This window comes from Silene latifolia, chromosome 1 (assembly GCF_048544455.1).
Source record: "Silene latifolia isolate original U9 population chromosome 1, ASM4854445v1, whole genome shotgun sequence".
Lineage (NCBI taxonomy): Eukaryota > Viridiplantae > Streptophyta > Magnoliopsida > Caryophyllales > Caryophyllaceae > Silene > Silene latifolia.
The window spans coordinates 4,388,120-4,403,171 of NC_133526.1; the positions used below are offsets into that span (position 1 = coordinate 4,388,120).

At 35.3% G+C, this 15,052-nt stretch overlaps 1 protein-coding gene across 1 annotated transcript; it reads right to left on the reverse strand.

The window, feature by feature from the left end:
- Positions 1-5,921: 5,921 nt before the first annotated feature.
- On the reverse strand, positions 5,922-9,321 carry LOC141594326 (outer envelope pore protein 16, chloroplastic). The gene is made up of 6 exons (XM_074414421.1): positions 9,096-9,321; positions 8,799-8,850; positions 7,669-7,700; positions 7,182-7,215; positions 6,987-7,054; positions 5,922-6,228 (listed from the first exon to the last, which is right to left on the reverse strand). The coding sequence occupies exons 1-6, from the start codon at positions 9,189-9,191 to the stop codon at positions 6,088-6,090; spliced, it is 423 nt and encodes a 140-aa protein (XP_074270522.1). The 5' UTR covers positions 9,192-9,321; the 3' UTR covers positions 5,922-6,087.
- Between the last annotated feature and the right edge of the window lie 5,731 nt (positions 9,322-15,052).

Below are 15,052 nucleotides of genomic sequence, written 5' to 3' on the forward strand. Positions count from 1 at the left end.
CTCATGAACGACTTTTTTCACCATCTAATCTAATCTTGGATTAATTCGTGAATGTATTTGCTGCCTGCTGTTAAAAATTGATGTACGTAGTTAGTAGTTAATACTCCCTCCTATTCACTATATTCTTTCCCTTTCCTTTTTGCACAAGAAATAAGAAAGTTAATTTGGACCACACAAAATACACTACCCCACATGCAATTGAATTTGGACCACACAAATCAACCCAAAAAAGTAAATAGGGAAGAAAACCCGAATAATCCAAAAAGAGAAATAGGGAAGAATATAGTGAATAGGAGGGAGTACTAGTTAATGCAGATATGGGTTATGGTTTTAAATCTGTCTAAGACTTGACCGCGTAAATGGCTAAAATCAGCATGATTTCGTCACAATAAACTTCAAAAACTTAATAACTCGAACGCATCCAATGTCATGGCAACGATAACCAAACGAGTCCTCCATCATCTTTCAATAGCACTCACAACTACAGTATTGAAGGCCCCAGGACATTACTATCAACAGCAAAAACAAGCATAACGCAGCTTACGATCATTGTTCTAATCATTTCATAAAGCTTAGTCACCTAGCATCAGTATCACAAGATTCACCGCCTATGACGTGTAAAGGGGTTGGATACACGCAACTTTATGCGAGCGTTGGAACTTAGTCAACAAGCAAAATCGACAACATTACCCGAAAAAAAGGCAAATGATAGAAGTCTTATCCCTAATTGTTAGACGGATATTGTGCCTGATATTATGCACAATATCCTCTCCTTATTCTTTGCTATTTGTTACTGATTCTTAGCATTCAGTTTTAGTAACAAAATAATCTTGTTACTGTTTTTATGCTATTAGACTTTTGTATAAATTGGAAGAACGATTATCAATAAAACACAGATCAATTCTCCCTTCTTCTAATTCTTATCATGGTATCGAGCCAGACTTTTTCTCCTCTCTGACAAATTTTTTTTTTTTCTTTTCTTCTGAAACTCTCTCGACATGACTGGTCCAGTCGTCGAGACGACTACCCAAACCGACTTCAAAATAGACCCTCTTTCACCATATTTTCTTGGTTCACATGATATTCCAGGAATTAAAATTACCAATATTCAATTAACGAGTTCCAATTACGAGGATTGGAGTCGTTCTATTCGAATGTCCCTTAAATCGCGTCGTAAATTCGGTTTTTGCGACGGAACTATCAAAAAACCCACCGAGGCTAAACTTCTCGAACAATGGGAGGTTGTACATTGCACGATTGTTCAGTGGTTGCGAGCCACGATCTCTGAATCCGTTCTCAATAGTGTCCCTTATGTCGAGGACGCCTCTGTCCTATGGAAGGAATTGCACGAGCGCTTTGCTGTGGTTGACGGCACATCCATTCATGCACTCAAAACTGATCTAGGTAACTGCAAACAACAGAAAGGTATGTCCGTCACTCAATATTATGGTAATCTCAAGTCGTTATGGGATGCTCTCGTCATTCACGAGCCTCCCTTCGCCTGTAAATGCGGGGGTTGCTCCTGCGATATAGCGACTCAAGCAATTAAACGCCTTGATAATGAGAGGCTTCATCAGTTTTTCATGGGTTTAGACCCTACTATTTATGGTACCCTACGGAATCAACAATTTCAACTCGACCCTTTACCCACACTTAATCGCGGCTATCATGCTGCCTTACAAACTGAGCGTTTGCTTGCTGCTGTCCCACCCCCGACTGACATGGCGGATGTTGCCGCCTTTGCTGTGACTGGTGCCTCTCGCACACCTACGGATTGGAAAGCAGTCCGTGATCAAGAGAAAGCCGAGCGTCGGAAATTATTTTGTACCCACTGTGAGATTAATGGTCATGAAATTGCATCGTGTTTTATTAAATTTAATAAATTTCCGGATTGGTGGGGCAATCGTCCTCGGACTTTAGAAGAATTACGCCGTCGAAAGAGTCGGGCTGGTACTGGGTCAGGCGGGTCTGGCAGCGGGTCAGGAGGGTCCGGTACTGGGCAGGCCGGGTCTGGTACAGTTCATGCTAATGCTATACATGCTTCTGCCGAAAATCTTGCTTCCTCTGATCGGTTAGCTGGTACGTCTCAGTCCTGGATTATAGATACTGGTGCTTCTAATCATGTCACAGGTAATTTAGCATTGTTTTCAGAAATTATGGTGATTCCTCCACGTCAGGTAGGTCTACCTAATGGACAGAAAATTTTGGCTTCACAAATGGGAACAATTCGCATAAATGACATGATTACTCTTCGTCGGGTTTTATTTGTTCCTCGGCTTACTTGTAATTTGATTTCGGTTTCCCAATTAATTGCTGACACCGATTATATTCTGCAATTTACTAAGACCGGTTGTACAATACAGGACCGTTCCCGGAGGATGATGACTGGAGTTGGTGAGTTACAAGATGGACTGTTTCTGCTTGCGTCGGGTCAACCAATCTCTTCGGTACACACGGTTCAAACAAATGGGTCACATGAGCTTTGGCATCGCCGTCTCGGTCATCCGGGGGATAACGCGGTTAAATTTATTCCTTTTGCTTCTAGCATTTCTTTTAATAAGGGCATGGTGTGTGATGTGTGCCATCTAGCTAAGCAAACTCGTACTAGTTTTCAATTGAGTGACAATACTGCTACTGAAATTTTTCATTTAATACATTGTGATCTTTGGGGACCTTATCGTACTGCTTCCACCTGTGGTGCAAAATATTTTTTAACCATCGTGGATGACTGTTCCCGTTCTGTTTGGGTCTATTTATTGCTTGATAAAACAGAGGTCACTAGTATGTTTCTCAATTTTCTATCTATGGTACGCACCCAATTCTCTAAACAGGTTCGGGTGGTCCGAAGCGACAACGGGACCGAATTTCATTGTATGGCTGAATATTTCTTGCAGAATGGTATCCAGTTCCAAACCTCTTGTGTCGGCACGCCTCAACAAAACGGCCGTGTCGAACGCAAGCATAGACATATACTTAATGTGGCTAGGGCTCTCTTATTTCAGGGTAAGCTTCCGAAAAAGTTTTGGGGCGAATGCGTTCTCACGGCTGCTCATTTAATAAACAGAATCCCATCTGCTCTTCTCCATCATAAAACGCCGTATGAAATTCTGTTAGGTACCCCCCCATCTTATGCTAATTTACGGGTTTTTGGGTGCCTTTGCTTTGTTCATAATCAAAAGACAAATGGTGACAAATTTGAACCCCGAAGCCGTAAATGTGTTTTTCTCGGGTACCCTCATAATAAAAAAGGTTGGCGGGTTTATGATATAGAAAGTAATAAAATTCTTATTTCACGGGATGTTATTTTTCATGAAAATGAATTTCCGTTTCACAATCACATGGATTCTAGTGCTGACCCGGATGCTACAATTTCGTGTGATATTTTGCCGTCTGAAACCGCAGCTGCTCCTGTCCAAAACCCGACTAGTGCTGACTCGTCCACTAATGTCGAAACTGATATGAATGAGCCCACAGTTAATCCACCCAATACGGATACCCCTGCTACTATTTCTCCCGAACCAGACGCTGCGCCACATACGGCTCTCGGTCGTGGCCATCGGGTCAAGTTCCCGAATTCTCGTCTGAAAGACTATGACCTTGGTCCAACAAACAGTCCATCTTCACCCGACTCACCAGACTCATCATCCTCAGGTACGTCTTACTCCATAGCTAATTATGTCTCGTGTCATAAATTTTCTACTCCGCATCAAATTTTTTTAGCCGCTTTAACTGCTGGGGTTGAACCTCCCTCTTTCGCGGTGGCTATTCGTGATGATGGTTGGTGTAGGGCTATGCAACAAGAAATTGATGCCCTTGAATCAAATGGGACATGGGAACTCACCGATTTGCCTCCAAATAAAAAGGCACTCGGATGCCGTTGGGTTTACAAAATCAAGCATAAATCCGATGGTTCCGTTGAACGATTGAAAGCTCGCCTTGTTGTGTTTGGCAATCACCAGGTTGAGGGTCTTGACTATGGGGAAACTTTTGCTCCCGTGGTCAAAATGGTCACTATTCGCACTTTTCTTGCTGTAGCGGCTGTTAGAAATTGGGAATTACACCAGATGGATGTCCATAACGCTTTTTTGCACGGTGACTTAAACGAAGAAGTTTACATGAAATTACCTCCGGGCTTTGGTCATGGACATGCAGGTAAAGTATGTCGGTTAAAAAAGTCGTTATATGGTTTGCGTCAAGCTCCTCGCTGTTGGTTTGCAAAATTGGCTGGGGCTCTTCGTGACTATGGTTTTCGACAATCCTATTCCGATTATTCTCTATTTAATTATTCCCTCGGCCAGGTGCGTTTACATGTCCTAATTTATGTTGACGACCTTGTTATTGCGGGTAGTGACTCCTCTGCTATTTCCACTTTCAAAGCATATTTAAACCGTTGTTTTAAGATGAAGGATCTCGGTCCTTTGAAATATTTTCTCGGGATTGAAGTTGCTCGTAGCAAAGACGGAATTTTCTTAAGTCAACGCAAGTATGTTCTTGACATACTCACAGAAACCGGCCTATTGGAAGCTAAACCAGCCCATACTCCCATGGAAGTTGATCATAAACTTCACAACAATCAGGGAGCTCTATTTGGTAATCCCGAGCGTTATAGACGGTTGATAGGCCGTCTTGTCTATCTCGCCGTGACACGTCCCGATATAGTTTTTTCGGTTCATGTCCTCTCTCAATTCCTTAAAGAGCCTCGAGAGGCACACATGGCCGCGGCATTACGGGTAGTCCGTTATTTAAAAGGCAGTCCGGGGCAAGGTATCCTATTGCGCTCCGATAGTTCGTTCACGGTCTCGGGATGGTGTGATGCCGACTGGGGTACTTGTCCTCTTACTCGCCGTTCCGTAACTGGATGGTTTGTTTATCTTGGTGATTCTCCGGTGTCTTGGAAGACTAAAAAGCAACATACTGTATCCTTGTCCTCGACCGAGGCTGAATATAGATCCATGGCGGCCCTTGTATGTGAACTCAAATGGCTTAAAGGTCTCCTTGCTTGTCTTGGCGTAGAACTCTCCTCTCCTATGCTGTTATATGGTGACAATCAATCCTCAATTCATTTAGCTCAAAACCCCGTATTTCATGAGCGATCAAAACATATTGAAATTGATTGTCACTTTGTTCGGGATGCTATCACTGAGGGTCTCATCAAGCCGTCTCACGTCTCCACCAATGAGCAAGTCGCTGATATGTTCACCAAACCTTTGGGTGTTCGTCAATTCCATTACCTACTCCGCAAACTGGGCATTCTCGATCTCCATGCTCCAGTTTGAGGGGGGGTGTTAGACGGATATTGTGCCTGATATTATGCACAATATCCTCTCCTTATTCTTTGCTATTTGTTACTGATTCTTAGCATTCAGTTTTAGTAACAAAATAATCTTGTTACTGTTTTTATGCTATTAGACTTTTGTATAAATTGGAAGAACGATTATCAATAAAACACAGATCAATTCTCCCTTCTTCTAATTCTTATCACTAATACTATCAGCACAGAGAAACTGAAACCTGGTCAGCTAGCACTGTCCAAAAAAGGAAAGCAAGCCGAAAATTCAACAGGGTATCAGATTTGCTTTCTACTTTTGTTTTACACGTACTTGATCTGAGACTGTTAGACATGAAAGCACTACAAGAGATATTACTGTAAGCAAAGAAACACCTTGAGCAAGTGCTGTTGTCAGCTGTCGTCTGTCGATGCTCGACAATAATCACTGAAAAATATTCACACATCTTTTCTTTTACGCGTACTTGATCAAGGTGTACAAGAGTTCAGCGTAAGAAAAGAAACACCTTGAACCTGTCGATACTGTTCGTCTATGTCAATTTTTATCGACATAACACCAAAAGTCATTGGTGTCTTGTCGTAACATAAGATTTCATCCTAAATGACGTGGAAAAACACGAACAGGCAAGCATGATATTCAACAATGACACTAAAGTACACAAATTAGAAAGCCTTTGTAATACGATAATTACACGGGCTTAAACTTTGCAGGATAGAAGGATAAATCATGAAGATTTCATGTACTTTTTAATTGAACAAGTTTCTACGCTCTCGTAGGGAAAATAGGAGGAAATGCATACTTAAGTGAGATAGTTGATAAGCTCTACAGCAGTGGCAATAGCACCTCCTGTTATAGCATCCACAACAATCTTGTCTCCCTTACTTTTTGACACGACCGATACTAGAGCTCCCGTCAAAGCACCCCCAATCATTGCATTTTTCTGGTTATGTTCGGAAAAATAGAATCATCAGTGAATATCATTCAATTTTGTTTATAGATCAAGTAGAACACGACATTAGGCAATCGATATAATGAAATTTCTTCCTTCTTAAGAAACTAGAGAACTGATATAACACAATAGATCCATAGTTACAAGGCCTACAACCCTACAAGTTATCAAGAGGTTCGGTTAAGTTTCCACCGAGTGAGTGTGTTCAATGCTTGAAATCACATACCGATAAAGAACAGCTATAAACCCAATTTATTTTCCTGTCATGATTATTGCAATATGCACTACTAAGCGCTATGCAAACCTAGTGGTGTTAGTCCAGTGGTAGCCGGGTTAAACGTTGAAGCTTGCAAAAATGCAGGAGTCGAGAGATCTCGGGTTCGACTAGCAGCTGGGGCGATGATCACTTGGCCACTGCAGCTCCCGAAGGGGGTGGCTTACATGGTCCATGTGGTGGTGCGGGAATGCTTGGGCCCGGGGGGGATTGAACCCCCTCGTCATCAAAAAAAAAAAAAAGAGCAACAATGCAACATACTGTGCAAAGTGTCGTGAAGTGGAAAATAGGAAACTGTTTAGCATGCTTCATTCTATCACATTGCATTCACTTTGACGAACCATGAATCTTACGGATCATGACTAGCCTCAGCACTTCATAATTCATACCAACATGATACATAAAACTAAAATAGCCATTGGTTGTCGGTTCCACAACTTACTACTCGGTATTTATAATATGTCGAAGCACTTACATAATCATAGGTACCACGAATCTTAGCCACTCCGTATTCCATACCAACATAAGTACCAGCTATGGCTCCTGCATAATACGATACACAGTACTTAGCACGGAAATTTGAAGGGCTCCTCACAGTCCTCAGTAACACATAACATCAACTCAGTCATATGCACTATACACAGATAAGCATTATAATTTATAAACTTACCCCAGTATGCTCCCTCTTTGCACATCTTTTTCAACTGAAAATACAGAGAATTAGTTATAATGTTGAATAACAGTCCGATTATTACAACATCGTAGCTTTACAGAAGAACAGCAAATCAAATTCGATTTACATATGACCCCCCAATAATTACTCATTTACTCTTGCCATCCAGAGATGAAATCTAACAGAGAACCACTAGCATGAGACCAATAGTCCAATACCATACGTCCATACCATTGAAAATTGTCAGGACACCGAGAAGTGAACTGAGTCATCTAAAACATCGCTATCAAATATCAATTCACGACATTACATATTGGGAACCAAGTCATTAACACAATATAATCAATCCAGCATCACAAAAAGGCTTCAGCTTTTGATTTAGACAGCCTCCTATCAGTATCAAATACTCACAACAAACAAGAATAACCGTGATAATCTCAGTAACTCGAACATTTAAGATGGTACATTGGTAAATTGAACTTACCGAGTGCTCAACGCTGTTGCTTGAAACACTTCCTGCATCAATGAAATAAATTTGAAAATGTAGTTACCACATGGCATATTTATCTGTTGACATAACTAATACGTTTTGTACATGTCGATACATGGTAATTCGCCCCATAGAAATTAGTGATTTTTAATTAAAATTTCCAATTTTTTTTTTCATAACTTACCATATCCCATTAGTAGTTTCCCCCCTCCCTCCTTAGAATTTCCGTCCCTTATGCCCAAATCCTGGCTCCGCCACGGATTGCTTTTAACTCTTTTTTATATAAATGTGCATGCAAATGGACTAGGAAATTCCAAAATCATTCTCCACGGCACATACATTTGCAACTTAAACAAAATGTAAATTATTGCTCAAGACTAACCAAAATGGATCATATAGGTCCCAAGTTCGAATCCCCTATTGTTAATTTGCATCAATTTTACTAACTCTAATCCTCATTATCAACTAACCAATATGGATCATATAGGTCCCAAGTTCGAATCCCTATTGTTAATTTGCATCAATTTTACTAACCTCTAATCCTCATTATCAACTAACCCAAATGGATCATTTAGGTCCCAAGTTCGAATCCCCTATTGTTAATCACAAAATCTCATTATAGACGGGTCAAATACAATACCACATTCCTAATGGATCATAATGAGATTTTGGCACATATCCGTCTATAACTTGCGATTAACAATAGGGGTATTGTATTTGGCACATATGTGGTATTGTATTTGGCCCGTCTTTATTGGCACATATCCGTCTATAACTAAAGACGAGCCAAATACAATACCACATTCCTAATAGGACAAACAACAAGTGGGCCAATGGGGTGGTGAGGCCAATAATTTCACCACTTTCAAGCTATTTGACTATAGAAAGACTAGATGATTGTTAATTTACATCAATTTTATTTTACTAACCTCTAATCCTCATTATCAACTAACCAAAATGGATCATTTAGGTCACAAGTTCGAATCCCCTATTGTTAATTTACATCAATTTTATTTTACTAACCTCTAATCCTCGTTATCAACAATTTAACTAAAAAAATACCACATTAAATCATGATTAAAAAAAACAACAAAAATGAACATGTTAGACTGAAAATGTGAAACCTTTCTGAGCCATGGCATATACATCTTCAGCAGCAGACCTGACTACAGCAACCTGTTACAAACAAAACCCATTACACAAAATAAATATCATTGCAATTACCGAAATAACAAATACTTGTGTAAAACATAAGATCGTCACAAATGAGAATTTGCGAAATTTAAGTCGGGTTAATTGGTTTTCCTTGGGACGGTCATACATTACCAGTTTTTATTACTAGTGACATACATTTATTAACTAAGATCGTCACAAATGAGAATTTGCGAAATTTAAGACGGGTTAAGGAGTATAAATAATACCGTGCCAATCTTAAGGAACCCATCAACAGTGCGATTCAACAATGGATGACCAGTATCAACAATCAACTCAACCTTTCCTAAACTGCTTCTTGGCATTTTTCTTTTCTTGAAAAAAAATAAAATAAAATTGTTGATGAAATGTGTTATGTGAGCAAAGGAAGGGGTAAAGTAAAATGGTTTAGTAGTAAAGTACAAGCTTTGCAAGCTTTGAAGTGTGTGATGAATGAACGGTTCTTAATTTGTGTGTCAATGTATGGTCAAAATAGTACATGTCAATGTAAAAATGGACCCAAATTTTGGAATCAATGTGGGTAAGAGTTGAGGTAATAGGGCCCAATTCATGTTTTATGTACCCAATGTCGTCGGCCTTTTGGATTGATATTCATCTATTTTCAGGTTCACGTTTATTGTTAATTTCGAATCGAATTGATTTTGGATTTTTTTTAGGTAAGAAAACTAGATTGATTCTCTAGGGTAGGATCAACCTATCTCATCCTTTTGAATGAGGGAGGTAAGTTAAAGCCACCGGCTATCAAACCACCTCGAAAGAGTTGGACATGAATGTCCAACTGAAGCCATGAGTAGTTATTTTAGCAGTTAATGTATTATACAACTGATTGTATATACAACTTACGGAATTGAGCTTTGTTACAAAGTTGTCAAGCTTTATTAACAAAATTATCGAGATATGGTACAGAGTTATTGAACATAACAGAATAATTATTAAACTCAATAACTTCGTAAAAATATAAAATAACTCAATAACTTGTAAAATAGTTGTACAATGTTATTATACAACTGGTTGTAGGATAGTTTTTGCTTTATTTTAGGGTTATTTTTAATTTCTTGGTTATTTTGGGGTGAGTTATTCTCAAGTTTTGGGTTAATTTCAGGTTGTACCCTTTGAGTCAGGGCGGGTTGATGGAGTCAATTTTGACGGGTTAATAGGTAAACTAGTGTAGCTTCCGTGCAAATGCACGGTATTTCAAATAAAGATATTAGAGAATTTGATAATTAATTCCAAAGAGATATTTTATTAGCCTTGTTTATGTAAAAGTTAAAACAATGATTGATGTTATAGCATTAATTAGAAGATAAATATTGTTTAAGAGTAGTAAATATAGATAGTGAACACTAATTAATTAGGAAGTAAATATTGTCCATTAGAATATCACTGAGACGGGAAATTTAAACGGGAGAATTTGAAGATGTGTTAATCTTTTAGTATATAGGGGATTTTAGCACAATAAACATGCTTAATATAACAGTTTTCATTGGTTGTAATTTTAGGCTCTTAACTGGCTTTACGCTTGTAACTTTGTAAGCTCTTATAGTTTTGGCTTTTGGTCGTATTTTTGTAAATGGAAACTCCGTTCCATCTTTCCTACACCAAGGCAAACAGGAGAGACAAAGGTAAGGTAAGGGAACAAGTTGGCTTAGATTTTTTAATATTGTTTGAAACAACTTGTAGGCTCTGTTTGGCAAAACGACCTGAAAAGGTAGCTGAAACCTGAAAAGGTATCTGGAAACTGAAAAGTTACCTGAAACCTGAAAAGGTAGCTGATAAGGTAACTGAAAATTAGGAGCTGATAAGGTGACTGATTATATAAAAAAATCGTTTGGCAAACTAACTGAAAAGGTAACTTATTTTGGTAAAATGACGTAAAAGGATATAATAATTATTTAATATATTATAAATTGAAAGGGTAAAAAAGTAGTATTATCAAGAATCAGGTACCTGAAATGTGAAATGCTACTCTATGTAGCATTTCATTTCAGGTAGCTTATTTGGGCAAATAAGCTACTTGCCAAACACTTCCATAAAAATAAGCTACCTGAAATTTTTCTCAAAAAAGCTACTTTAGTCAAAACAGGTACCTGAAATGTCTTGCCAAACGGAGCCGTAATCTTGTGAAAATATAGCTTCGGCTCATATCTTCTATATATAAGTATAATAGAAGAACCACTATGACACGTGTTAGTCACAGGGCTCTCCAATTATTACCACTTTCCCGCTCATCCCAATTACTACAATGAGGATCCTCTGTCCCATTTGGTGTCTCATTGTGTGTGCCACACCAATTAGCTTCTAACACCTCAACAAATTAGTATATATATTGTAATATTTTATTTTACCACAAGTGATGTGTAGAAATGTAAGTGGTGTGGCACACACAATGGGACACAAAAGTGGGACAGAGGATCCTCACTGCAATTACTATGTATCTACTATGGTAAGAAAATAGAATAACTAATAAGCAACTTAATATGGTAATAAAAGAAAAGAATTATTACTTTCTACGTAACAAGTAACTCAATAAGGCAATAAAAGAATTGAATATGGAATACAATATAATCAGTATAGGAAATGATGAAGAAATTATCCATACAAAAATCTTACATAGAAGGTCCAATGCATTATTAAAAACTTACTCTATCAGCAACTATTCATCCTACCATATTCTCAATGGAACATAAAATATTTTTAAACAAGTATATACGGAGTATTAACTAATTTAGTTGGCTTTTGTCTTATTTGATTACTCTTGTGTATAAAATGGTCCTAATCAATGTTTACATTTTTATTTTAATAAATTAATATTTTATTTTAATAACTTTATATTTGAAATTAATTACATATTTGAGTATGTTAGTTTTCATTATAAGATATCAAGTTATTATCAAAATAAAAATCTAAAGCTTGATATATTAGTATGTATTTGGCCCAACTTTTAGGAGTGTTTTTCTGCTAAATAAGCACAAGGCACGCCAACCAAGTATTTTTAAAATAGCTAAAACTACTTATTTTAACCAAAGAATCAAATTTGAGAGTTAGAAATAATAGAAGCAAAAATTAGCTTTTGTTTCTACTTTTAATATTTTTAATGCATAAATTAAAAATTTGTATATTGTAAGCATGTCAAGAAAACAAAATAAATATATATTCATTTATATTCCCTCCACTCCTACAAATCGAGACTCATATTGATCTACTTTCGATCATAAACTTTTAATTTTCCATTCGCTTACGGAAAAAAAACTCTTTTCGCAAAGTAGTTTTATAAAACAGTAGGCCAAATACCTCCATTTTTATCAAGAAGTAGCTTATTAAAAAGTCATCTTAAAAAACAGAAACTGTTTTTCTAAAGTGAGGCCAAACATTAGTGTCTTATGTTTGAGCTTTTCTCTTATTGACCAACATTATGCTATAGGATGATCCTATAGAAGAATTGCAGTTCATAAAATGCATCAGCTTTCAAAGGTAGGACCTTAAAATGTCATTTTATAGCGTTATCTCATTTTCCGATTCTTTTTCGTGAAATACTCGGTACATAATTACTTACGAGGATACAACATTGGTTACTCACTTAATTCATCGCAATTTTAAAATTCCATGCATTGTAGTCTTTTAAGATTGTTTTATTACCTAAAATGTTAGGACATGTGAACTAATATAACGACATACTAATTTTTAACTCATATATGATGTGAGACTTTGATTATCAAGCCCCTTGGTCATTCAAATTTTTCTCCGTTCTTTTTCCACCAAATCTGATTGCATTATTAGAACATAATACTAAAACGGTTTTTCTAAGGCTCTGTTTGGTAATGGTAAAAATGAGCTGAAAAGGTACCTGAAACCTAAAAATATACCTGAAAAGCTAACTAAAATCTGAAAAGGTAACTGAAAACTAGGAGCAGTTAAACTGAGTGATTATATAAAAAATGTTTGGCAAACTAACTGCAAAGGTAGCTTATTTTAGTAAAATGGCGTAAATGGATATAATAATTATTTATTATATTATATTATATTATAATAATTATTTATTATATTATAGATTGAAGGGGTAAAGAGATAATATAACATAAATCAGGTACCTGAAATGTAAAAATGCTACCCTAGATAGCATTTCATTTTAGGTAGCTTATTTGATCAAATAAGCTACTTGCCAAAGAAATAAGTTACCTGGATTTTTTGAAAAGGAAACTACTTTTGACAAAACAGATTCTGAAAATGCTTGCTAAACAGAGCCTAACATGTGCCATAAGGGCATACGGTAAGAAACTAATTAAAGAAACATTTGCGATAATATATCATAAGAAATTGATGTACAGACTAATAATTACCATACTTAATGAAATTTTATTGAAAATGTTTCTCTAATTAGTTTCTTAACATGAGTCACTAAGGCAATAATAAAATACGATTTACATTCATTATAAAAAAGTGTTTTCATCAAGATTTTTTGAACCAAAATATTTATTCCATTGCATATAAACTAGTATAGCTCCCGCGCAAATGCGCGGTTTTTTAGATAGGAATATTAGAAAATGTAGCAATTATATTATTGGTATTTAATAGTGTAAATCCCGCATATTTGCGGTATATATAGAGATTTTGTTTTTAGTTATTATTTAAATATTTTAAATTGATACATTATTAATTTTTCATATTTTTCATATACCTCATCGTATTTCGATATGAGAAAAAAATGAACTATGAACTTCAAGAGAATTTAGTAAAGTTATAAAATATGTTTAATGGTTTTTTTCTTTAACATAAAACTAATTATTACAAATAATAAATTTTCTCAAATTATGTTAATGATTTTTTTTTTTTTTTTTGTGATGAAGCTAATTATATCAGTTTAATATTTTATTTTATACAAAATGTGTCAAGTCGTTCTCTCATATATAATAATAATAATAATTAATACATAACAAAAGTTTAGAAATTTACAGTTTATAAAATTATAGTGAATTTATCTTCTTTAATTAAAATATTATAATTAAGATTTTCAAAGAAAATACTATTATTTGATTAAAAAGTTATATTTTGATGAAATGATAATAATTTAAAGAAAGAAGTATTTTTGATTTCTTATTTAGCTTGATACCTTTTGGAGGAAAACTTTGGAGAATTTTATTCTCTTAGTATATAGGACTATAGGAGGATTCATTCCAAATTTTATACCTTCAAATTTTTATATTTCACCTAATTGTATTTTAATATGAGAAAAAAAAATGTAGTATGTCATGAATTGTTTTTTAACATAAAGTTAATGATTTTATTTTATAACTTTGCTTAATTTATCTTAATGAGTTTTTTTTCATGTAGCTAATAATATTATTTTATTGTGTTATAAAGTTTAAATATGCATTAAGTCATTTTCGAAGAAAAAATAACGATTTTATATTTTATAATTTTATACTCCTTTTATTTTATTTTTATTAAAACATTATATAATTATAATCTAGAATTTAATAAAAAAGTCATGCTTTAGGAAAAAGATTATAGTTTATTGGGAAAGTTTTAATTCTTTCCTTATATAAGTATGTGGAGTTTGGAGGGAAAACTTTTGAGAATTTTTATTCTCTTAGTAGTAGGGGATGGATAAAAATAAAGTCAAAGCAACTTCTTTGAAATTTTGAGATTATTTTAAGATAAAGAATAGTATGGAGTAAGTGTATTTAAGTTTGGTCGACTGAGTTTTTTTATTTTCCTTAGAAAACACTTTTATCATTGATTTTTACATTTATACATTTTGGTTAAGTAATATAACAGTGATTGTTGTGTTACTAATTATTTACCGCTAGAAGTTTCTAAATTTAATTCTCATAGTTATAATTTCCAATACTACTAAGACGTATAAGATAGATAAGTGATTATGTAAATGTAGATTTCAGTTCTCCAAAAATCAAAAGGCGAAATTATTTTCGAATTTTATTTGATATAGGTTGAAGGACAATACGACATTTATTTTCCTTAGAAAACACTTTTATCATTGATTTTTACATTTATACATTTTGGTTAAGTAATATAACAGTGATTGTTGTGTTACTAATTATTTACCGCTAGAAGTTTCTAAATTTAATTCTCATAGTTATAATTTCCAATACTACTAAGACGTATAAGATAGATAAGTGATTATGTAAATGTAGATTTCAGTTCTCCA

Coding starts and splice junctions, on each gene's coding strand:
- LOC141594326 (XM_074414421.1), bottom strand. CDS start 9,191: ATGCCAAGAAGCAGTTTAGGAAAGGTTGAGTTGATTGTTGATACTGGT. Junction 7,701..8,798: donor ATATGCCATGGCTCAGAAAG/GTTTCACATTTT, acceptor TCATTGATGCAG/GAAGTGTTTCAAGCAACAGC. Junction 7,216..7,668: donor GCAACAGCGTTGAGCACTCG/GTAAGTTCAATT, acceptor CTGTATTTTCAG/TTGAAAAAGATGTGCAAAGA.